This window comes from Falco peregrinus, chromosome 5 (assembly GCF_023634155.1).
Source record: "Falco peregrinus isolate bFalPer1 chromosome 5, bFalPer1.pri, whole genome shotgun sequence".
NCBI classification, from domain to species: Eukaryota; Metazoa; Chordata; class Aves; order Falconiformes; family Falconidae; genus Falco; species Falco peregrinus.
In genome coordinates this window covers 96,926,951-96,953,874 of record NC_073725.1, presented here as the reverse complement: position 1 = coordinate 96,953,874, position 26,924 = coordinate 96,926,951, and the positions used below count along the sequence as shown (strand labels likewise).

General features: G+C 41.9%; 1 protein-coding gene across 9 annotated transcripts in view; it reads right to left on the bottom strand.

The window, feature by feature from the left end:
• Positions 1-26,924, bottom strand: part of TAFA4 (TAFA chemokine like family member 4) — a 93,804-nt gene that overhangs the window by 35,774 nt on the left and 31,106 nt on the right. For all 9 annotated transcript variants that reach the window (XM_027793165.2, XM_027793139.2, XM_005230032.4 and 6 more), the window contains 2 exons: positions 20,183-20,318; positions 16,971-17,086 (listed from right to left, as the gene is read on the bottom strand). In XM_027793165.2, coding sequence (XP_027648966.1) covers positions 16,971-17,086; positions 20,183-20,262 — 196 coding nt within the window. In that variant the 5' untranslated portion in view covers positions 20,263-20,318. The remainder of the gene's footprint in view (positions 1-16,970; positions 17,087-20,182; positions 20,319-26,924) is intronic.

Below are 26,924 nucleotides of genomic sequence, written 5' to 3'. Positions count from 1 at the left end.
TGAAATGGAACAGAATAACTAAAGAAAAGGAAGAAACAAATTACTCAGGACAAAAACCAAAGCATTGCTCTTGCCACCTGTAGCTAATTCCAATACTCAGAACAAGACACCACATAGAGATCTACTTAACAGCAGCCTTTTTAAACAACTATTACAGCTACATAAATAATAAATAATCTCTCGACTATACTGTATCATTTCCTAATAAATGTACAGGAGACAATCCCAGTACACATCTACACTGTGCCCTTTAAACTCCCAAATTCCCCTTAAACTCCCCAATTTCTTAGGATCATGTCATGTGTCTGCCAGCTAGAGATGTTCTGTCCTCTCCAAGGATCTTCCATCATCTGTCACCTGGGGCATACGCTGCACCACTCCCAAAGGGTCAATCACAGAGCTAGATTAATGATGCTAACCAGTTACCTTCTCTGAATGACACAATTAAACCTAATTAAGAGATCTCTTTACTGGCAAAAAAGTCCTCCTTCAAAGTGATTTTTTCCTTTAGACTTTTAAGCCAACCAGATAAATTCAACAGCTGGGACAGCCCCATAAATCAAACAGCCCCAATTTCCATAGTGCAGCATCAGGTAATACATTCAGCCAGCGCACATGGTTTGTGTTGATAAGTTTCAAACAGGTTTGCGTCACTATATGTGCAAGCAAGTTCATGAGGAGGTGAACAAATTGCCAAAATCTTGTTTCATTCCAAGATTAGGGGCCATAACAGAGGTCAAGCATCTACCAGCTCCAAGTCTGCATTTTCCCCCACATAATAATTTTCTTTACTTTTTTATCTCCACAGTCTTGCCTAGCACCGTCACTAGAACCTGAGGTTGGGATTCTCTTCTACATATCCAAAAGGAACTACTGGGGAATTACTGTTAACAATCCAGTCACTGGGTGTCACTGCTACAGCATTTAGACAGCCCCAGCTGCTCTGGGGAAACAGTCTGTGTTTTGATCTCATTTCCAGCTTGCAACAAACAGCACCATCTTTATTCTACCCACTTAATACCATGTTCACCCCCTAGTAAATAGAAGTGTTTCCTCTTAAACTTAGAAGCACCTCCAAAGAAAGCAGGTGGGGTATTTTCCAAAATATACTTTGCTGTCATTTCAGCTACAGTATTTACTAATACTCAAGGACAATTAAAAATAAATAAATAAAATATATCAACATTTAGTTGCAAGAGACCACAAGTCAAAAAATAAAAAAGCTCGTTCTGTTGATTGAAGTTCAGTTACTACCTAGATAACCCAAAAATGTTATTACCACCATTAGAACTTTAATTTTTGTGGCACTGTCTCATACTGCAGAGAGCATCTTAACTGAACAAATTTTTTCTCTTACTATACAGATTCAGCACACAAATAGCTGAAAAATATAGCACTGACACTGAGGTAAACTGCCCACACTTTCATCCTAATGGATGGTTAGCCTCGGAGGTGAGCTGGATCCCATTTAAATGCTGGCACACATACAAAGTATTGTAGGCACTCAGCATAAAATGATGACAATTAGTTAAGAAACATGTTATGTTTTAAAGGTACAATGGTACGCAAGATGTTACAAATTTTAGGTAACGTAATTTACATCTTAAATAGACTCAAAAATTCAGATACTGCTTCAAGTAACATAAGGAATGTGGGATTGCTCAAGGTCAAGTCTAATTACAAAGCCTGCTAAGATGAGGATCATTTTTTAAGTAGTGGGAAATTAAATTATTTGTCCATGCTATCTGGCAGTCAATACCTACCTGTTTTAATCACTGTTGATATAGACTAATAAAAATCAGAAAGGAAACCTCCATAGCCAGTTTCAGTTCCCTTTCCGGGTGTTCTACCTGACATTCAGTGAGCTGAGCTGGTGGTCGCTGCAGTCTGACCCACACCAGGCACACGGACATACCACCTACTTGCTGGCTGACTCAGCCCCCTGGCTTTTTCAAGATCTAGTAAAGCAATACACATTCTTGGATGCTGTAAGAAGAGGAAACTGAAGACCAACATGTGCCTTTCCTGGATACACAGAGGTGAGTAACAGAAGATTAAGTAGGGAGAAAGTCACATGAAAGCTGGGAGAATACTGGACAGTCCCACTGCTTAACTCAGACAAAAAAAGGAATCTATGGATGTGTTCTGCTGCTGCCATCCAATGGGGAGGTTGAGTAGAAAGCACTTGAGTAAAGATCGATGGCTAACAAGGGCTGAGTCTGAGTCACTGTCAAACTGATGCTTATTCTGCACCTTGTTGCCAATGCCATCCAAGACAAAAGTTTTCAAAGTAAAATAAAAGTGGTGCTGAATAAGAAACCATTGTAACAGCCTGCTCCTTATGCACAAGGACGAAAAAGGCACTCTGCTGCTCCAGCTCATTCCCGGTGCTGCCTGTGAAATCACTCTATGGACTTGATCCACTTCAATCCTGCAGCTGTTTAGCTGTTTTAAGATGCTGAAGCTGATAGAGGAATGGTTACACAAAGCTTTGTAACATGCAGGATCTCAGCTTATACCTTCACAAATTTCAGATCTTCAAATCTACAAATTTCATTGCAGTGAAAATGGAAGTTCAGCAACTACCTTGTACACAGACATTTGAAAAATCCTACTGGCTGCTGATCTGCAGTGATCAGTATCCAAATATCTTGTTAAATCTGGCTTTAAAAGCCCATATCTGCCTTGTTTGAGTACTTGGGAGCTCAGAATATAGATGTATAGAGCAAAATGAGACTCTCATACTCTGCTGTCTACTTAGCATCCCCTCCTAGATAACAGAGGGCCTCAGAATTCGTAAATGATAGCATAACATTTTCATTATCCACATCATTACTTGTGGATGATGAAGCAGAGGCAGTGACAACAATTTAAAGCCAACTCAAATTGTCAGGGTACAGTCTACAGGGCAATTTATGAGGAAGATAAATTTCTGATGCTAATAGGACTCTACAGCAAGATATCAATAGGCAAGAATTCCTCCAGCAAATCAAGGAGAATGGGAGGGAAGCAGGGGGAAGTGGACTGACTTGGGATCAGGAGAGAGGAAAAGGCAAATACTTCCTCAAGTCTAGCTGCACAACCAGCACTCTGCTTTGTGAGACCGAGATGCTGCTGAGACTGACTCTTCTTTCTCTGTCTGTATTTTTCATACCTTCATAATATTTCCTGTAAAATTACTACAAGCAACATGAAATTATCATTTAATCCACAGCATCAAATCCCACTACACAGAGCTGTCCTAAACAGCAGTAGTGGTGCAGCAGTCAACCAAGGGGATGATGCTTTCTTCTTGGTATATGGGAGGAAGTAGATGAACTGGGGCCCAATAAACATCATTTACCAGTCCGGACATTCACCTATACCATCAGCAGAATAGAATAATCATAATTCACATTTCAACTCTTTTGACTACTGAAGACATACTCACATCAGCCTAACTCTTTGATTATCTTGGGATTTGTATAGCCGTTAGAAATACTGACACATGTTGTCTTACTTGTACAGTTCACCTTCCTGAAAAGCATGGATGCAAAAACTTTCTACTCTCCAGTAAGTCCTGAGTGCTGCAAATAATATTCCACTGGACTCAGGCAAAACTTAGAGCTGCCTTGTGATTACTTGTTATACATTGCATCAGGCACTAAGTCAGTTTTCTACAGAGAATCTGCAAGTATATCTGCCCTTATTTTCTCTGCCATATGGTCAGTTCAGCTCTGTCTGAGCAAGATGTCAAGCCCAAGACCCTCTCAGTGCTTAATTTCAGAAGGATTAATTTAAGATAGCTACATTTTGTCAGTAAACAGATGTCCTTGATTTGCCTCTACACAAAATACAAAAAGCCCATTTACCTTTTAAGATAATTAACTGCAGCATTAAACCCCCAGTAATTCACACATACCCATACAAACAGTGCATAGAAAAGACTCACAGCACATAGCACGAAGAATAACCTCAACCTTTCAACATTTTTACCAGGCTACTACTTAACCATGGCTTAAACTTTAGCACTTGTTTAGATACAGAGCAGCAGAATTAACTGAAAATGTACAGTATATTATTTAATCTCTGATTCTAGTCAAGAGGGTATGTAATCATTAGTGCAGACCTATTTATCTTCCTCTCGTTTCATCATTCAGTAATTTAAATGTGATTTTTGAATTTCAATTGGCTTATCAAGTGCTCAACGACATCATGAGATCCTCTCTCCACCAAAAGTGATTTCTACCTTTCTTCTTCCTTGAAAACTGTCATGTCCTGTTCACTCCATCAATCAGTCTGACATTATCTTTCTTTCACAGAGCAGATAGCTTAAGTCATCAGATTTATGCAAAAAACAACAAGTAGCTCTCATTGCCCCAGAGAGCACTTTGCAATTGGATGTTGTTCTTTATACACACTCCTATTGAAGTGCAGTGTTTATCTTTGTGTATTTCATGCCTTCTTTTTATATTCATCAATTCTTTGCTTAATGCTTTATTTACAGTATAATATCAATGACCTTTTAAAAAAAAATACTACTTATTGATTTTCAAATGTATAGAAAAAAGACAAAGAGGAAATGGAAAGACAAGGGTATTTAAGAAATCCATTAACACAAAATGGGACATGTGAAATACATATTCACATGCTCACGTCACTCATCTGTTAAAACACAGACCTCTCAACACACCACAGCACACAGATAACTCCAGTCATCAGCATCTTCCTTTCATGCTTCTCGCCCTGTGTGGCACCTCCAGTAAGGATCAAAAGTACCCTTGCTTTCATTTAAGCCTGTAATCTCATTCTTCAACTAAGCTGTCACTCCAGCTTCACAGGGAAAGAATGGTGTTTCACTGAAAACTGCTTATTGTAAATGTTGCACATCTTGGTTCTGTCTTAGGACTTTATTGTATTTTTTTTAAGTTTCTACATCTGTGGTTAGCCAAACGGTGGAAAGGAACGGTACTGGCCTTGTCCCTGGCAAAGCTCAGGGGTCTGCATGCCCTGAAGAGTGATGCTATCAACCAGCCATTTCAATGGGGCAGTGCCAGAGTGCTGTTGGCTTTCTACATAGTGAACAGAGAGACAACCTTGTCACCTAAGCATCACAGTCACTGCAACTCTCACAGGGAACTAAGCAGGGCATAACAATGCTTCCTCCCCCCTCCTCCTCCTCCTCAGCTGGCATAGTTTGTGATTTAGCAAGCAGTGGTCATGACAGTGAAGGGGTGGTCAACCTCCTCTCTGCCAGAGGTCAATACTGCCTCTCAATTCCAGTTACCCTAGTGTTACCTGTGCTTCACACTGACTTCTGAGTGAAATGAGTATCAGTCAATTGGTATGCAATGGCTGTATTGCCACCTCGCTCACCTGAGACAGAAGGACCCCACTTCTTCTCTTCCCCATCCCCACAGGCAAGTGGCAAACCAGTTCTTTGCAAACATGCTAATGTAAGAGCAGTGGCAATTAGCAACATCCATTGTCTCCTTACAGCCATCTGCCGAGGCTGCTACAAAACAGACATCTTTCCACTGCTTGTCCCCGGCTGAATTTATCACTTCACAACATGCAGTTTTTCCTTGGTTAAGGCATGACCTTGCTAATACTGTTTTTTATCTAACAGATCTCAGACTGAAAGCCTATGTCATAGTCCATTAAAAAAAACACAGCTAGCAAAACTTATATACAGTAAGAATAAAGTACTAAGCATTCCATGCAAAATGTTAATAATAATTTCAGAATGCTATTTCTTTACATGGCCTTTTGACCACCTCAGGTAATGGACTCTGGACTAGGGAATATTGGAAATAAATTTGGAAGGACCTTACCAGTTAGTTGTCAGCTTTGATAGACGTGTACCTTCACCGTAGCTGGCCAGAACAGTGCAATGATGGTATTCAGTATTTAAGTAGTGCTCTGTGTTATTTGCATAAATAGTAGCCCAGCCACCAAGTCCCAGGCAAGGCAATCTAAATATGACCTCTGGCACTGTTCTGCAACTGAATCCAATTTGTTCCCAAGACCTGGAAGCATTCAGCATGCACACATGTGTGTTTCAGCCCCCCATCTGTTAAATGAGAATAATCACACTTCATTTGTAAAGCACTTCATGTTCTACTGACAAACACCTTGTGCTGCTTTGATTTCACCGAGTCCGGCTGCCAGAGCAGAGTTACTCCAGTGTATCGCTGTCTATTTAGACAGAAGCACTTGGGGCAAAGACCCTTCTCTTTTGTTGAGAGGCAATACAGAGAGAATGCTACATCACCTTTATCCCGCTGGTAAACTGGTCATTCTGCAACCATAGTTATTTTTAATGCTGTTTTGATGCCGTTCTTATTACAGCTGAAAGAAAAACAGCAATGATTTTGCAAAAAAAACTACTCAGTCCTTGGTTTTGATCCAGGATTCGGTGGATCCAAATCCCTTGTTACTGGGGAAGGGTCAGGAAAATGCTTTCCACAGTCACTGTTGGATTAGATTTGCTTCCTCAGAAGAAGACATGTTTTCAGAGTAAACTCTTTTCTCTCTGCCTTGGCACAAACTACCATGTGATACTGTCTGATAAAGGGACATTTCTTTACATTAGCATAGCAGACTTATTTGTCAGTTGTAGACTAATTATCTCGGCTCCTTGTCTGGGGACTGTGGCATCCCTTGCAGTAAATAGCATTTTGCTGAGGGCAGCAATTTTACTCCATTTCTAAAGAATGTCGACATAAAGTTGTGGGGTTTTGTATTTCTAGTAGAAAGTGTGTGGTGGGGGGAGAAAAACAGCACACCTGCCACAGTAATTCCAAATGAAATGTTAAACTAGTGCTTTTTCCTATGTAGTTCAAACAACAAAAAAAACCTGAGCATAAGTCTGATACTAAAATCCACTGTTGTTCCCTATTTCTGAAACCTTGGAAGTAGAAAAAAAAATCAGAAAAATTAAGTCAATGCAAGTAAATTATGAAACTATTATGAACGGGCACTCCCAAAACCAGAAATCTCATCTGGGCACACATTCAAGCAAGTGACAGTCCTAAAAGGCAAATTCCAGTGCAATCAGGCTACTTTTTTCTTTTTAAGCAAGATGCATTTGGAAACACTAAAAATAAAAATATTAGTAACATAGTAATTCCTCAGTGACCCAACAGTGCTGACTCCAACAGGGTGCACTGAGAGAACGGTTGGGACCTCCTTCCACATTTAGACTGTTTTACGTAAGAAATTTCAGTCAATTTGGTTTGGTGGTTTTTTTTTGTTTTGGTTTGGCTTTTTCAGTTGGAGGAATACCAGCATCTGCTGAAAGGGCTCAATAGACAGACATCATTAGCATAACCACAATTCGGGCCAGACACTCATGTTGCCAGGGTGATTTACGCCAGTTGACATAATTTGCACTTTTTTCAAATTATACACTGACTTTATTTCCATATTTTCAATAAATTATATTTTCTAAAGACAATCTAAGAAAACTTAGGAGTAGCAACAAACATCAGTGACAATATACAGTCTAAGATCTTCCTGTCTGATCTCCTCTGAAGAGGGCATCTCCTCAAAATCGTCAGTCATAAGAGGACAGGCACCATTCCTTTGGGTGACCAGTTATTTGTTGGGCCTCATTTAAAAATTAAAAAAAAAGAAGGGGTGGGGGTCGGGGTGCAGGGTGTTTGTACAATTATAGCTTATTCATGAAATGCAATAACCTGGTTCCATAACTTCCTGTGCCTCAGTATACTTTTTATTATATCACCAGGCTGTGCAAATGACATCATAGGGATGGAGTGAGGGAATGTGTCAGAAAGCCCTAGTACTTTCAAATTGTATGGTGCGTAGGATAGTATAAAAGAGATATAAATACATATTTATAGGAAAAACAGATACTTCCATGCTCTTTTTAAAGAGATTGTGTCTTTCACTGTGCTGTGCACTGGATTAGGAAGAGCACTGGATCCAATTTGTACCTTACAAAGGTTGTAGCTATGCATGAGGGACTCTCTCCCCTTTTGCGCTGTTTGTTCTGAAAGACCCTTGTGCTCTAAGCAAGCAAGCTAATGCCACCTTAGAGCCCTTGAACCCCCTCATCTTCATGTCCTGTCCAGTGACAATCCAGGCACAGCACAAAGGAAGCTCAGCATGCTCTCTATCAACTTTTATTTCCTGCTATGTAGAAGGAAATCTCCTAAGGGAAAAGGGAGCTATACAAGAAAGGATATACAGAGCATATGAGATAGATGCTCTAAGCTTTTTCACCCAACCTGAAAATAAGATGCATAGGAAAGACTACTCTGACACATTTAACTTTTTGCTTTACAATTTTTTACAATTTCATTTTTGCTATCAGGCATCAAAAGCCAACACGAAGCTAAAATCAGCTACATGCAACACCCTACAAATACCTGCTAACACAATCATGATCTGTTACACATCGATCCTGCCATTCCACCCCAGAGGTATAACACACCAAGCTAATTTGCAATAATTTGTCTCTGTGCAAAAAAGACAGTAGAAGAAATCTGCTCATTCAAAAATATTAGCTTAGGATGCTACTTTAAGGAGACACAGGTGTAAAAATAATGGAAGAACTGATATCAGGAAGATGCAAGCAGTAAATAATGCTAAGAGATATCCTGCATCACACTTACCTGGTTATTATTTCTTAAAACAACAACATAAATCAAAAGAATAGTGACCATCACTGGACCGCAAGGCATATGGATGATGTCCATCAGGGAAACAAAAGTGGAAATAAAGAAAGGGAAAAAAAATAAAGGCAGGTCAAACACTGAGCAATAGAATTGTTGATCCTAGAATTTTCCACTCATAACTTCTGTCATTTGGAGGGTATTATTAAAGATTGCTACCCTGGAAGATAATGAATGTCAGATGTAGCCTCCACTCTTGTGCTGATGGATAGCATCTCCAGTCTGATGAGGAGAGATTACCCTGCTGAACCCTACAAGACATCTTTAATCTCCAGATTTAGAATCCATTGTCCTCTACCAGTTGTCACTCTCCTGAAGGAATGAATGCAAGAATGCTGCCAAACACTGAAAAACAAACAGCTGCAGCAAAGGGCTATCAGCAGCAATCTGGAGGTGCTCTGCCAACGAAACACTGAAATGGTAGTTAAAAAAAAAAAATAATAATAATCTGTCTCCAGGTTCTTTTCCATCATTAATTAAACATTTTCTAGTTTCCAAGAAGAAACGCTTGCTCAAGCATGCCCTTGAAACCAGATGCATCAACACCATAAACTTTCAAACAAACAGTGAGGGGCAGCACTCTAGCAGAGGAAAATACCATGCTTGGCATGAAAGCAGAGCTGAGCACTTATTCATGCAGTCTGAGTGGATGAGGCATGTTTGACGCTACAGCCAGGTATGACAACCAATTTCCTGTTCTTAAATACAGGGTGAATATTTTGTACCCACCTACTGCCAAAACCATGGGCAAATGGAAGGCAGCATAGAGGGTCAGCATGTCCTAGCCTGCTTCTGAATCTCCCTTCACCTGGTAGCACAGACAAAAATAGACACTAATTCTAAATCACCAAATCAACAGAAGCGGCTGTCCATTTCCAGGGATTTTCACTCAAGCCTGTGCAGTCACCCATTTGGGATGAAACTCTCCAGTAGCACAAGGCCTTACAATTACATTAAAACTGGAATTTAAGTTTGGGTCAGGCTCTGTGCTGCTATCACAATTAATGTAATTTTAAGGCTGTGGCAATGCAGCCTATGCAGTAAACACAGACAAGTCAATCGATAGCAGAACAGGCCCTAAAGCAATTTCCATCCCTGAAAATGGCAGTGATTTGCAAAACACTCAATGATGAATTCTGTAAGAATGACTGGCTTAAGCGTTAATAAAATCATAACTATGAAGTCTAACTTTCCTGCTGGGACCAAAAACCGTATGACGTATCCGGAGCAGGCTGGAAACTAAATCACAGAAGAATCGCAAACTCCCACTTCGGTGGGGTCAGGACTTCATCTTAGGCAGGTCTTTTAATCATTTCAGAGCAAGGAATTCAATGCAAGTCCTTTACATTTCAATCTATTGCCTTCATCACTCAAACATCCATCCTCCCAAGGACTCAGTGTGTTGACCTCCATGTAAACCCAGAGCAGAGCTCCTGAGTAGAATGTGTTCCACTTTCTGTTGCATCACCTCACCCAAATGAACACTGAGGACAAGATGCTTTCCACCCGATTTGTAGATTCTCACTTATCCAAGCATTTCCTCCTCCTCAAATTAGCACAAGCCTGCCCATTTGCACTATAATAATTTATAAGTTCTAAGTTTCAGAGAAGTAGCTTAAAAAAAGACAAAGAACAAAGAAAGCTTTCTTGGTTAGAGTTTTGGTCAATGCAATATGAAGATTATCAGTTATGCAGACTGTAGCCATATAAAAAATGATGCTGTCAATGTAAAATGAATAAAATAAAGACAGTATTTTCACAAGGTTTCCCCAATGGCTTTAAAATAAAGTCACTTTGATGTTGCAGGGAAGAGCTTGGTTTCAGCCTCCTGCCATACAGATTGATACACTGGACTTGGCATTTGTGTGTTAGATGAGACTTTGTGGGTTTTTTGTTACAGAACTTCTCCCCCACCCCCACCCCCCACCCCAGCCTTTTAAAACACAATGAAATATGATACACAAAACCCATACATTTACCAGTTTGCCTGTATTATTCCCTCCTTGACTCCCCGAATACGCAAATCTTTTCATATATAATCACATTCCATGTAGCTAAAGCATGCATTCATGGAAAACAATACCAGGAGTTACATTTTACCTTATAAAAGACTAAATTAACACTGAATAGCTCCTTAGTGGTAACATAGCTATGCATCCAAATCAAAATAGTTGTCAAAATCTGTCATATATATTAAAAGTTCACATTGCCGGGGGGGGGGGGGGGGGGAGTGGTTTGTGAGAAAATAAGAAGTGCTTCTTCCTCTATTTTATTCTCAAAAATAAATATACCAGCCAACTTCACACAGTGAACTCTGCTCCTTTTTGTCTTAAAGGGAACCTATTGCTCAACTGAATTGCTTTCCCTACCTTATTACTTCAAGAGATTACAGCCAGGGATGTATATTGTAGCTACCCTATATTTAGAAGCTGGATAATAAAACACATAAATAGCACACTGAATAAAACATTAAGACGTAAAAGGAGTTAAATAGAACAAAGGGCTAAAGCTTATTGTGCACTAACCATGTCTGACCCACTGAAATACAAAGGACTCGTAATTCTAATTAGTAAAATGCACAGTTAGGATTTAACTCACAAGAAAGCAAGCATGGTGCCTGCCTACTGCTGTGCACTAGAGAGCCTTTCGCTGCCTTGCAGGGCCCTCTCGTGGAACTGGGAACTGTGCCCGTGGCAACCCAACAGCACTGCAGAACGATGCTCAGACCCAAAAATAAGGGGAGAATAAGAAGCGTGGGTGTTCCCTCTTTCCTTGAAAGCAGCAATATTTCTAATACAAAGCTGCGCTTTTCAGACACGCAGCCTTCACTTAAGCAGATGTAGACTTAAGTCCTGGAGCCTGTGCCAGGGAGGAATTTTTCCTCTGAGTCCAATGAGGACAGGATTCTGTCCACAAAGACCTTGAAGTTGTGAAAACCTGCAATCTATGTGGAACAATCCAGTCTGCTACCAGACTGTCTGAAACCAAAAGCATCATCAAGAGTCTTTTATTAACAGGTCTGAATTCCAGCTGACGGTGAAATTCCACATTCAGAGTTTTTTAAAAAGCAGGCTTAGAGGGTCCTGCAGACCAAAACAATGTGTGATACATGCCTCAACACACGGATTGCTATTTCACGCATAAAGGAGCAACCTTCTGCTGGGATCTCCCCAGTATCATTTATGCCTTCTTGCCACTCAGCCCCTAAATCCAACACAACAGCATCACCAAATCCTTTATTCATCCTTCAGATGAATGCTAATGTTCATTTCTTCTTCACCTGATGCCTGCTTTACTGATAACACACCCCACACTGACAACTCACAATGGCTTTACCTATGGCAGGCTGCTCTTCCTCCCTTGCTACCTAATAGAGGGTAATGAAGTGTGCACTCTCCCAGTGCGCTAGAGTGGTCGCTAGGTTTTGAAGGAGGATTTGTCCACTCCTCCAAGGTACTAACTTCACTTTGCTGTTTGGGACACAGAAAAGAATTATTCAGCACCTAGTCCAACATATACCCTCTGTATTGCCTTCAGCAGGTCTGTCCATCAAGGGCTGATCTTTGCATCATGTCCACGTACATATAATACCAAATGACAGGAGGTCTGTTTCTGTAATAAACAAGTGACTTTGACCATCCCACTGATAGGTTAGACCAGCACATCTTCCAAGAGCAACCAAAGACAAACAAAAAAAGAGACAGACACATTCGGAAAAAGACAGCTTTCCGTGACCCACAGCAAGGGCAGAAATGGAACAGCAATGAGGAGAGCCTTTGTCTTCTGCATCAAGCATACTGCTGTATTACTCACTCAGACTGCTCCTACACAAACCAAGCCTTTCCATACATGTCTCTCCCTCTTCAAACATCAGTCAGAAGAAAACAGAGGAGAACACTTGTGGAATCCCAGAAAATTATCTCAAGGCTTGCCCAGTTCAGGCCCTGCTCAGCAGAGTCTACAAAAGAAGCTTGTCTTTCACTCGTGATGGAAATCACTGGTCCTCTGAAAACCAGCTAGGACAGCATTCTGGTTGCTGTAGATCACATCTAAGATGCTAGGCAGCAGCTTATAAATTTTCAGCTGGATTTCACTAAGCAAAGATGTAGAGTTTACAAGAGCTCAGGCTGGTGATGATTCCCTCCTGAACCCATCTCACAGTCTCTACCAGTCATGCATATTTGCTTGCCACCGCCATTTTTAAGACGACTTCTCTCATTTAACCTCTGACAACCCTGTAACTAAAACCATCTGCAGTGCAACAAGGAGTAAACTCCATGAAAAGAAGTTGCTACTTATTCCTCCAGTTGGCTAGAAGACAAAGATGTCCCATTGCGCACACAGACAGTGATGTATCCCTACGATCTGCATCATCCCACAGGTGTGGTAAGCAAGCAAATCATTAGGGCTACCACTGAAGCCTTCACTTGAAATCACAAAGAAAAGAGAAAATGTGAACCGAGTAAGACAATTTAGAGACAAATTTGGCCTCGCTTTAAGCTACAGATATTCATTAAACATGGATTCTGGACATATTAATAATAACGGAGTTTCCAAAAATCTAGGCCCTTCAGCACGCAGAAGGAGGCCAGAAGCACTTTAGGTGAGCATCATCATATAAAAATAAAACACAGCAGTCTCAAAAAAGCCAAGCTGCACTGGTAATTCATGACAGAAACTGCACAGCTGGCTTTACCAATTAATGGTCTGCAAGTCCAGCCCCTACATGAGGTGACCTGAGGAAATGTCTTTTCAATGTTTGATCATTTGTGGATCCTGACTTATAGCAGTGAGGTGGAAACAAATCTTTTCTGGTACTAAATGTATCTACTTCATGAGCACAGCATGGAATTGATAGTTATATCAGTATCAGTTAGGTACTCTAGGAGCTTGAAATACTGCCCAATTTTAAATAGCTATAGTAAGTTTGGTGCTTATGATTCCCTCAGCTATTGTCAGTGCAAAAGACAAACTCTTCAGAAGGGTAATTCAGAGCAATGAAGTCAGATGAATATTGTGATGTGTCTTCTCTACATAGATTACAGGGAACCTGCTGAAATAATCTGCATAAGCAGCATCTTCAGTGATCTAATGGTAATGAGAAGGAACAGTTCTCCTCTACCTTTTGCCTAGTTAACTCTGGCAGTCAAAGCAATTACAGTGTTGAAATGAAAAATAGGCTGCAGCCTCCAAGCTGGACTGAAGATCCAAACTGCTTCAAAGCAATGGCAGGATTGGCTCGCTAGATTGAACAGTCTCTTTCTCCACCAACGGTTATTTGATGCTGGTAAATATTTTGCAGAACAAAAGAAAGAACCAGGTCTGTCTTACAATTTATTACAGTGAAGAGGCCCTTCCTGTCACAGAGACTGCTCAATGGCATTCTACCCCACTTTTCAGAAACAGGACTGTTATTGGGTCCTTAAAGATCTAGTCTCTGTTCCTGTCTGAATACTGCAGAGACAGCTGTCAGACATCATTCTTTCAGGCATCATCTAACATGACCAAAGTCAATAATTGTCTTTTCCTGAATTAGGCTCCTTAAAAATGGCAGTATTTTGAAAAGACAAAAGTCGATTCCCACTTTTCATCTTAAATTCTATTGTCTGCTCTTGGTTAATAAACTTCGTTAGCTTTAATGAGCAAGCATTTTTTCAAAGCAACTAGAGGTGTCAAGTACGTAGCTTGAAACATGCCGATTTTCGGGACCAGACGCAACATGTTATTGAAAAGCAGCTCCTCCTAAAGCATCCCAGGCTAGGCACCTCATGTCTTACCAACAGCACGTATTTCCCACCACAGTACACTGTCAAGTTACAGCTGCTCAACCTAATGGACACCAGACAAAGCCTTTGCCAAACCCAAAGCTTGAATTCATCTCTCTAATGTGCTTCAGAACATTTTACTTTGAAAAACGTTAATGTTGTCTATTGACTGCAAAAATTTTATCTCAATTGCCATCCAAGAACACGCTAATTTGGATTAAACAAATGAGGCTAATTATTTGTTTTCCACAAAACAGGCTACACTAAAAGCGCTAAATTATTTGCTTTCCTGATGAACAAGGCATTGCCTTGTTCACATATCATATTCCATCATATCAGATCTGATTATATGTTAGAAGATTAATCTAGGGACTGTATCAAACAGCAAAGTTAAGATGAGGCTAGGAGATGCAGGCCTCTTGAGGAGAGCCCACCAAGCCATCTAAATGCTCCATGGTGCTATGTGTCAGACACAGGGAGCTGAAGAATAAAAAATGGGGTGACTGTTTCATCTGCTACATGGAATTATAAAGCGGGATGGGGATCACTTCAGTGTACACTTAAGAGAAACACAGGTCTGGGGAAGAATATGACACCATAGTCTAAAAAGTTGCATGAAGGCTCCAGCTTCAAGGGTCTTTATTTGAAAAAGAGCTCCATAATTTGACCAAACTATCCATGAAGAGCAGAACCTTTCTTTAGCCTACCGGAGAAAGCCCGGTGCACAAATCTGCTGAACAGTCGAGCAGCCTGATTGTGTTTTACAGGACCTCTTTGATACCAGGGAAAGAACTCTTGTTATCAATTAAAAGCATGCAGTCAAGCATTCTGAAACGTTATGTTAAAAAGATTGTCATAATTTACATAACACATAATAAGCGTCCATCATACAAGCCCACAATACAGAATCACTACTGTCTTATTACAGGTATTTCCCTTAGGTATAGATGCAAAGCGCATCTTTAAAAACAAAAATAACATTTCTTTGTACAAGACTCTTCCCTGAATTACAAAAGCTGCAGAAGGTTGTTCTCCAGGTTTTGTTGCATAGTCAGCTCTGAAATACTCTGCTAAGCACCATTTGTTTACAGGAAAGGTCAAGAGGGCTTAATTAACTTGTCATCGTGCATAGATCCCCTTCCTCATTAAAGGGATTCAACTAGTTTCCTTAACAGCTACCTGCAAAGTTTTATGGCAAACACATACGAGTGCTGCACAGCACCAGGGAACACAGAGATGGTGATGGGGTAAGGCAAGGAGGTGGTTTGTGTAGCTCTTAAGATACGCACACTGCTGATGTGCTAGTAGCATGTAGAGAGACACTGCAGCTACATACAGGTCACAGTCAGTCCTGCTTGCCAGGATGGAAGAGATTCTGGCAAGCACATGCGGAACCTTCAGCTCCTACCTAGACAGTCACCAGAAGCAGCCAGGAAAGAGATCAATAGGTTGTCTCATCTGGAGGATGGAGCCTTGAACAAACACATCCCCGCTTCCTAGTGCTGAGCTGAAGTGGATGCTAACAGTCTAGCTCAGAGCTAAGAACATTACATCTGTATTTAAGGCATCGCAATTAATTTAAGACTGACACTACATCACAAATAGCAACACTTGCAGAAATCCCCAAGCCAGAATGAAGCTAACTATGGTACTGAGAATGCAGTCATCTCATCATTGCTGCAGCCAGGCTACCTATCCTAAAAAGCAGAGCTCACAGGTAGTATTTTGTTAACTTACGTCTCTCTTCTGGGATCCAAGGTGACATAGGGCTAATTTAGCTAGCCACTTTTAGGACTTGCACTGATATCTTTGCATTAGCATTAGTACATCTGTATTTCTTTCTGCTTTCAAGCTGATGTGCCTGTATGATCCTAACAGAGATGTTGCTTCAAAGATCCAGTCTGGTATCTCTTCATGAAGCCACTCCAGCTTGTTCTGAGATACTTCTGTCATTTCTAATAAGATACTACATTGTGCCTGGTAGATATACCCTACTACAATAGTGCAACCTCTTAAATGCAGAGTCGTTGTTTGCCTCACTATGCAAGTTGGGAAAAGAAGAAAATGAACTAAACCACAGTTCAGTATTTGTGTCACTTAGTGTAAGAATTGGCTAACACAAGTCTGAGAGCTTTGATCTATTGCCCACCAAAGCAAATGATACCGTCGTAAAGTCTCTTGATAACAACTGGATTAAGAGGGAGAAGATAAAGATACATTTCAGAATATCTTTGGATAAGGATAAAGCAAAATGACACAAACAAATCCCAAAGTCCTAGCAGTCATGAAGTCACTGCAAAAACTGTACCGTAAGCTTCAGTTACTTAAAATTATTAGATAAATACCATGAATATTTACAATAACTCATTTTTTTTTCTTGTTGTTGTTGAATTTTTAAGCCATTGCACTGATTATGATACGCTGTCAACAGCCTCATCAATTATCCATTGCTAAAAAGTGGGGTCTAACATTCTGCAAGTAGTATTCATTGGTCTCAGTAGCACGTAATGAGTTTAAAAGTTCCTACCTGTGTGCCCCCGGGGATGGTGGCTAGAGGCGGACAACAATTTACAGCAGACCATTAACACATAGACCAGAAAGAGCCAGTCAGATAGAAGCATTGATTTGGCACAGAATCTCATCCTGGAGGCAGAAAAGGAGGCAGTTGAGTGAAAGAACAATGTGAGTAGGGAAAAACATAAAAATTATGTGGTGAAGGAAAAGCTGAAAAAGTGATGAAGAATAACTAATATGGCTTATTACAAGACAACGCTGGCAAAATCATATTCATGGGATCAATTCTTTGTTAAGCATGTTTTATAATTAGAAGCAATGCAATGGCTACCACACGTCATATTACCCACAAACACCTATTTATAACAGCACATTATGAATGCAATACATCTCTATGTATCTGAGATACGAGGTGGGGATTTTTTTTTTTTTTTGGATTAAGATCCATCCACACTCAAATTTAAATACACATAAGTTGTGCTACGATTTTTAAACTACACTTGCCTTAAAAGTATAGAAACATCACCAAAAAATGTCCCTTTTACTTAATACTTCTCGGGACACATTCGCTAAAGCTACCAGCTCCCACGTAGCCATGATGTGAATTGGCTGGATCTCCCAAGCACACAACATCTGCTGGCTTTCCTGGAGATCAGTGTTTGTTGCAGGTTAAACACTCGTGAAGCCAGCACCTCAGTCAAACAGGGGAGGGCTCACTGCTCTACCAGGGTGTTAGAAACTGCATTTCAGAAAACATTTGTTTTAAAGGAAGCGGATATTGTTAGCCTTACTCATGTTACTGTTAGAACTAAGACCACAAATCCTCAGTAATTTTGCTGCAAATATGTACAATTAAATCCCTCAATAGCTTATGTTATGCCATTCATCATATAGAAAGGTAATCTAATAATTTTCTTAAACTCAGTTATGATGATTTATTACTCATGCGACACATAAAATGGGCATTATGCAGTTGAACCCTTAGATACAATGTTCCACACTTTCAGCAAATGCTGTAAGCAGGAATACATCAAATTAATTAAAGGCAATTTATAGATTTGCATAAATTGAACTAAATACTGCTTTCATAGCAGTGATGTTAGTCTGAAGTTAATCAGCACGCTGGGATTTGGGCAAGACTATCATAAGCGTGCTTACACGCACCAAGAAGTCCTTTGAGAACTTCTTTCCCCTGCAGATTCCAGTTCTGATTCTTCCAAGTATTTCATAAATAATTTGTTTATCTGTATATCTTTAAAATACCTGAGACTATTCAGCTAACCCAATATTCAAGTTACCCTGAATACCCTGAGAGTTTAAAAACAAAACAACTCATGCCTTTGACAGCTCTACTGTCAAAGCCAGGTGAAGCACTTGGATCCTGTATTAAATTTGATAACCATCTACAAATGAAACCAAAACAGATGCCATGTTTTCTCATTTAAAAAAGCTTGCATAATTTTCCCTTTTACACATCACAAAACAATGTTGTTCTCTCATTATGTATGAATGGGAATGTTTGTAAAGCCCAAACAAATCACAAATGCACTTATTAATATAAATATTAATATAAAAAGTTAAGAGACCAAAAGCCTGATGAATGTACATCTAGTTTAGTAAAAAACACTACTTTACACTTGAGAAAAAAATACATTGGTGAAAATACCCAGCACCTTCAACCGCCCTTGTAGACTTTACTCCATCCTACAAACTTTTTTACAAAAGCTACACAAATATTGCTAAAAAATAACTCACCATGCCTACAGAGTTAAGAAAAAAAAGTTACATGTAAAGAAGGCACATTTTAAGGATTGATTTGGCAAAAAGGTACCTTTCATTGCTTTACGAAGGTGCTGTGTCTGAAGCGCAACATGTTGCCACCCTGAAAGCAAACGAACCAGTACTGGAAGAAACACACTAAGGCTCTTTTGCAGCATAATATAGAAGTCTTCTGCAAGCATGAATCAAGTCCAGAAGATAAAGACATCACTGGTCCTTGACTACCCTACGTGCACCCTCTTATGGAGCACTCTAAGGCTAATTCAGAACATTATACTTCAGCTGACAAGCATGGACCTAATTCACCTCTTGCACCCAGCTGAAACACATCATGCTACTGCAGCTAATGGGATTGAGTCACTGTGAAACCAGCATAAATGTTATTGTTGTTGTTGATCCAGTATTAGCCTAAGGAAACTGCCCAGTAAGCTCTGAAATCAACGTGCCACTTCAGATTTTAGGGACCCAAATCTTCCCCAGGTAACTGAACGTAATTTTCTTGAGGAGAGACCTGAATATTTAACCTTAGCTTTCTTTCTCTCTCCATGAGAAACACACAGCTTACACCTCGTGCACCACTTACTGCTAAACAGGAAGTCACCATCTGCTCATCTCACGATACCATCCCTCTGTTGCTCTAAATGAACACAGGAATCTGACCCAAGTACCAGCGGAGACCTCAGTTCTAGTGCCATGCTGTAGTACCATGACAGGGACCTTCCTTCAGGTTTCCTGAAGTAAGACTGAAAGCAGGATTTAACCCTTGGAATTAAATACCACTGATCGGACATTTTGAACATGCCATTTCTGGTATGAATGGACGAATGAATAGTCTCAAATCAAGCACCACATCCTCAACAGCTGCAATTTCAGCACCTAAGTGAACCTAGGTGTTCCCACCATTCCCAGTACAGGAGCAAAGCTGGTCTCGGTGGAAATGATTGTGCGCTGACCTCAAAAGCTTTCCCAGATTTGAATTTGACTCTTTTTTGAAGCCATGGCCCTGATATTAGGCAGGGATTGCAAAACCAGGTTTCATCAGGTTAATAAGGATAACCTTAGCCCTTTGTAAGTATATTCAAGCCCAGGAATAAGTGTATCACTACAAAGCATCAACTCAGTAATATCCAAACTGAAGGGCTGCTAAAAGCATCCAGTACCATTAAAACGATACAACATCTGCAGACTTTAGTCTGCCTTGCAAGTAGACAGGACACAAGTCTCCAGCCTGCTAATATAAAGAAATACAAGAGGATCTTTAAAAAGGCAGGGAAAAAATGAAATTTGGCAGACAGATGCAGCAAGGGGTGCTTAGCCCTTCAGCGTCAGTGGGCTGCCGCTTTCAGAAATGTCAAGCCTTCATTCTCTGTTGGATTCAAGTGGATATTGTTGCTAACCAGCACAGCAAATCTTCAGTGTCATTTGAAAGATAAAAAGTGCTCTTACCTTGGGGACTTTGCAAGAATTTTGTTCCAGTCAAACACAATTATTTCAGTGTGTTTTTCATAGTTATTCCAGACTCCCATTTGCGGCAGCAAATAAGCCTTTCTGCATTTCAGAATTTTTCCTTCGCTTTGGGGACCTAGAAAGAAAGCCATATTACACTGCAATTAATGTCTGGAATGGAGCTGTGAAATAGAGCTTTGTTAGCAAAATCATTGTTTCACAGTGCCATCTACAGTGCAATCCAAGGCAAAAGGCAGCAGTCATATCGCTCTTTTCACTTGTTTCCAAGAACACAGAGAAACTGTGATAAGGCAGCTCTGAAATATCATTATGTTAACCAAAGGCAGAGTTCACTATACTAGAAATTACAAACATAATGTGCGCAGCTTAGTGTCCTTATAACCACGTGCGCTCTCACCACCCAGCCCCTGAGAAAGCTATAAGGTTTAAGACCCCACCATAGTGCAAACAGATTTCCATATGATTACGTGAAACCTCCAATAGTTTGCACCAGAGACTATCACAGACAGGGGAAGATCTTTCATAAAGATTTGGCCAAACCCCTTGGAGTCTGGCTGCCCCAGGAGCAGAGGATCTGTAGGGTCACATCCATAGGATCGTTTCTGTGTAATCAACGCATTATAGCACCCGCTGACACTTTTGGCTCCACTTACTTCCAGCATCACGTCTCACACCCAGCCCACCTATACCCAGAAGTTACACTTTGAAATCACTGTATGGAGACCCCTTTGCAGCAGTAGTGGCACATGTTCCACAGAATAACGAGCTCAAACACTCTATTTCATAGACATTTGAGTCTCTTTGCTTTTATTGTTTTTATTTGTTCTCTCACTTCTATCCCTGGGTCTAACTTGATCTTCTGCTATTGAAAACACAACACAGCGCAACTTGTGAGAGTAATAACAACACAGTCTTCACCTACGGAGTGATCACAGTAACCTCTTCTCATCTTCCCCACCGCTCTTTGCATTTCAATCTTCTTTTGATCAATTAGAAATTTGCTTTTAAGAAACACAAAACTACACTATCACATCGGAGGGCAAGCATCTCTGGGGTCATAAAAGCACGTAGGCAGACACCTTACAGAAGCTTAGGACAGGAAAGCCCCTGGCTCAATACACTGAAAGAATCATAGAATGGTTTGCATGGGAAGGGACTTTAAAGATCATCTAGTTCCAACCCTCCCACCATGGATAGGGACACCTTACACTAGATGAGGTTGCTCAAAGCTCCATCCAGCCCGGCTGTAACAGCTCCTTTCTCTTTAGGACACCATGAGAAGATAGAGTAATTGCTGAAATTAAAGAGGTATCAGGCCAGTAATCTATAAGTAACCATATTTTACTCTGTCTTCGCTTTGCAATGTGGAGAGTTTCAGAATGAGCCAAAATCACCACGCAGCAGTTCTAATTAAAACAAAATGAGGGCAAAGGGATGGCTTAAGACAAAGCACTACCATCCTGCATTAATCCTTTCTTGCACAAACACACATTAAAAAAAAAAATTAATAAAAAAGCCAGTGTGCCTCAAAAGGCCTATTGAGAAAAAGCAAACAAACAGGCTTTTCAATATAGTATTGAATGACTGAAATGAATGACTGAAATGGTTGTGTGGTACATTTTTACTCATTTCATATAAGGATAGATAGGTAAATATATTCTTAAAATGCTGTTGTAGAAATCAATATTGCAATACAATAACTCAGGTTTTAGTGCTTATCTGTTCCATAATTTTTATTAGAGAGGAAAAAAAAATTTGGGTAGATGCATCTACAGGTAAGTACTGACTTTAGAGTAACCTGTTCTGTAAACACATGTTAAAAACCGGTAAAAGACAAGTATTGATTATGCTAACTCATTCTAATTAAATGGATACAGCAAAAGTGGCAGATGATACAGCCACCAGCGTATCTTGGGGCTTTCTGATGCCTTCCAGGCAGCAATATTTCTTAAGAAAATAGGGTTGTTTAAGGGAAATATAAAGCAAACTCCTACAGTGCCATCTTAAGTCTGAGGTTCAGCTGGTTTTTGTCCATAAAGAAGGCAGTTCAGAACAGAAGTAAGAGGCCCACTTGGTTAATAACAGTAAAAGGAATTCCAGGATTCTCATAGTGAAACCATGGTTTGTGCTTATTTTGCCATTGGTGGTTTTACTGCTGGTCCCTGCCTTGTCACAGGGAGCAGCGTTACTTTGGAAAGCAGAACTGCTTATTTGCAGGCTGCACAAACAAACCACTCCTGACCTTCTGTGCCGGGAGCTGTACTGGGGCAGCGGGGCCAGTGAGGGCAGCTGCTCCCATGAGAAGGCACCAGCCCCCCCACTGGCCACCTGCGAGCCAACTGAGTGCCGCTTTAAATGGAATAAAAATCAGCATCACCTTGCAAGAAGTGCCAGTATGTCTGACAACTGGAGTTTTGTGGATGGAGTCCTTGAGTTCAGTGCACCAGGGTTAATTTACACAAGAGGGATTTGAACAGAAGTTACCCAAGGAAAGCAGTCTTATAAAGAAAGGGTCATTTTTATACAATAAGCTCTAGCCAGGAGGCAACCAAAACCCCACCTCCATCTCTGAGCAAAGCTATAGGAAAAAAAAAAAGAAAAAAAAAAGAAGGGAGGAAGAGGGGAAGGGCTCTGCTCTCAGTATTTATGCATGGGCTGGCCATGAACAACTCCTGCTTTGCACATTAGTTGTCCCAGAGGCTACACCACTCTCCTGTGTCAGTATTTAGGGCATCCATGAGCCCAAACTAAGGCTGTGGGTTCTGGTATCCGAAGGGAACGGCAGCAGTCGGGCCTGTTGCAGCTCAGTCACAGCACAGTCTGTCCTCTGTGCCTCCACACTCCAGGAAAACACGTATCAACAGCATTTCCCTACGCCACAGGAGCATTTCAAGAGCAGAAACAATAAAGGTCAATAAAAGTCTAAAGTTATTTGAAAATTGTATGGGCGCTGCATAACTCGTTTGACAGATGGAATAAGATAGCATTTTAAATTAGGTACTTTTCCTACCAATATTTACATGTTGTAAAATACTTCTTACGGCTACTTTCTGTAGCGAATAAATTACTAACCCATTTTACGCCATCTTTTATAATAAGCTATTAAATAATTGAGAAAAACTCTGTCCATTAAATATTTAAAAGGCCTTAATTTCCCTATTCTCAACAATTCCTCACTTAAAATACAGGGTATCCCTTAAAGGGCTCCTCTTCAGTAAAGCGACTGGTAAGGAAGAAGCGAGTTCGGTGCCTCGTGATTTACAGGGTGATTTGCCAGCTGAGGGTTTAAATCCCCGTCAGCCCTGCAAAAACTCTGATTACTGCAGAATAACGAACCAAGGGAAAACAGGGCAACGGCTGGAATTTCTTAGGGGTGGGTGGTGGGGATGACACGGGACCTGCTCCGGTCACTGTGTGTGCTCAAAACGTGCCGCTGTTTGAGGGGAAACGGAGACAAAAATCAAGAAAAGAGCCAGGGCTTGGCCAGCTGCACCTGTTACAAAGCGGCTAACCTACACCGCCCGCCCGTCGCAGGGCCAAAGGGCTATAAACACGCCATACATCTCACCATACATTTCGCCATACATTTCGCCACGCCCCTCCAAAGGCCCCTGTCCCACCGAGGCAGCGCGCCCCCAGGCCCGCAGGCTGGGGAGCAGTTGCAGCCCCTCGGGGCAAGGAGACCCCGAAAAGTGGCAGCTCCTCGGCCCGGCCTGGGCCCCCCAGGCTGCCTTGGGGGGCAACGGCCCTGTCGCTGCGGGACAGCGCTGCTTTTGGTGGCGCTGAAGCGGGCCGAGGGGCGACATGGAGCCGCGGGGGGGCGGGCCCCGCTCCCCACAGGCGGCCTCCGGCCCTGCGGCGTGGCGCTGCTGCCCCCTAGCGGCCGCCCGCCGCAGCTGTCCCCGGGCCAGCCCGCATGCATAATTCAGCGGTCAGCTATTAAACACTTCCAACTTTTGTCATTACTCGGAAATCTCATTAAATCCCATCCGTACAACGGGCGCAAATGGCTCCGCCGAACCCCGCTCATTGTTACCAGCCGGAGCCATCCTGGCCCTCAGAGAAAGCCCCCCCCCAGGCCCCCTGCCTGCCGCAAAGCCTCTAATTTGCAAGTGCTCCTTTGCGCGAAAATGAACTGTCTGTGCAAATTAAGCTTTGTCATTAATCATATTAACACGTTGCTGTCACAGGATTCCTCCACTCACCCTCCCCTCAGGGGGGGGGCAGGGGGCCTGGAGGCCTCCCACGCCGCCCCACAGCCCAGGCCTGCTCCCCGGGGTCCCCCGAGCCCCCCAGACGGGCCAGCCACAGGGAAACAACGGGAATTCCTTCTGGATTTAGCCCCTGGGCCCTCACCCAGAGACCTCTGCATCAGGTCAGGCAACCCAAGCTGGATCTCAAGCCTTCAAGGGGCAGTAAATTCACCACAGCTAAGTTACTCCAACAGTTAATTAACCTCACTTTGCACGCCGCACCCTCCAGCTTGTACCGCCTGATATATTCTGCTTGTTCTCCCGGCTGGCACATCGCACAGGGATGTGCCGGGTCTTTAGAGGCCTTAATTCTGCCCGTCATTACTCTACTCACACCGATCAACATGTACGCCAGGCAAAAGGGACTACAAGAAGGACACAGAGTTATGGGCGTAGTAACAGAAGACTAACCTCACAGTGCAAGAAAGCAAAACCTCTCTCAGGCACGCCTCCTCTACCTTTTACTTCCAAAGTCTACGTCAAGTTTTCTGCTGCGTCTGCTGCCCCACAGGTATCATGGAGGGAGCTCCAGCCACAAGCTCCACGGGACAAACTGAAGCAAAAGGGCTGTTCAGATGGCGAGAAAATGAACTAAACGAGGAGGCAGCAAACTGTAAGCGGCTTCCTCACTTTAAGCAAGCCAGGAATGTACCCTAAAAGCCATGGGGCAATGGCAGCAGCCCTCCCTCCAGCACTTCTCAGACCCCAACACACTTGACCCACAATATTTGAAGTGCTTTTTTACGACATCACATCCCATTTACGACAGCAGCACGGCTGGCGGCAGCTCAGTCTGTCACCACTCGTCAGCTTTTTCCACAGGAATATTGCAAAACCTCACTTAACAGCAACCGGGGGAGCTGGGGAGGAAAAGAAAACAATGCCGGTGAGAGCTAAAGTAAATAAAACCCACAGCCTCCTAAGAAGGAAGAACTGAACTCTTAACTATATCCACATAGCATGAGGTATCGACCACGCCAGCAGCCAAACCATGCACACACAGACAGACATCCTATGTACCGTGTGTTAGGGGGAAATGTGTCTGTCTTCACCAGCATTTGGAGTTCTCTAAGGCATATCTATCTTCACTGTCTCCTTTAAAGATGAGAGGAAACCTTACCTTTGTTGTGGGCACATTAAGAGCATGTGCTGGGAGGACTGCAAAATATGCCTGAGCCACCCTAATTTTCTCCCCAGTCACTGTAGCCTTCCTCAGTTAATTGTGCCACAGTGAGAATGCCGAGTTGAGTGGATGCTCTGTTGGAAAGCCTTTTTCAGTTGGACTTGTTTTAAGTGAGAGTTTGTGGCCTCCAAGTTTAATCCAATGGAGCTCAGGTCACACAGATGCAGTAACAGCAGTGCACAGAATCAAAAAACAAATTCAAGCAAAGGACTGAAGGTGAGAACTAGAGGACTGCAAGACCCCAAGTTCAGAGAGTGTAAGAAGGAGTTTGAAATCAAAGCTGTTTCCTCCTCTGCTGAGACAGAACAAGTCAGGTGTCTACTCAGAACCTGACGGAACGCATACTACAGGGGGCTAGTTCAGGTCCCCCTGAGGCAAGGGAACAGTAGCTTCCTCATACACACTAACTCCAGCACACATTCTGGGGACCAGCTTTCAAGTGTATTTATGTGGTAAGAAGTAGTCTTGTAAATGAAGCATATGAGTTAAGCTGGCACAAATAACTGATCACTTGCAGTCCAAAAGTATAATGTCTGTGGATGAGACTACCATCTAAATGAAATAGAATCTTTTAGAAATGGAATCTTAAGGAAAACGTCTTGGAATCTGTTCTCTCCGCTCAAAGTGAGCTCTCATCTTCCCTCCAGGAAAAAGTCCACCAAGACCAACAGGACTGCTTAGAGAGTACAGTTATTCTAGCTGTAAAGTAGGGGCAAAACAGACCCTTTTCTCCATACAGCATTTTTTATTATTCATCACCACCCCACAAAGAACCCTTCTGCCAGATTAAACTCCTGAAGAGCTATGTGTTGCCATCACAGTTTCATTTTCAAGGCTGCAGACTTCCCAACTTGGACAGACAACACAGGATATGTCCTCATTACAGCCCAGCATTTCAATTCTTTCAACTACATTTACCAGAGAGAATTCTTCATTGCGATTATCCAGGTTCTTTCAGTCCCTCACTACAGCTCAACATCTTCCCCACCCCGTGGCCTATGGCCTGCTTAAGAGATAGGCAGACTTAAGCACTGTGTTAAGGCAGCGCAGGAATTGCTTCAACCCTGTTCAAAGAGGAGGCAGAGCAGAGACAGTGCCCTGCTTCACTCCCAGCTGAGCTCCCAGGAGCAGAGCAGTACTCACGTAAAGCATGCAGCACACCAAAAGTGGAGAGAGGTCTTAGAAGGAAATCTCTTCAGCAGGATGTTTCAGACACAGCAAACGTGTTTTCTCTTGCTGTAAACTTTGCCTGACAGGTAGCAGAGCATTAAAGTTGTTGCATAGA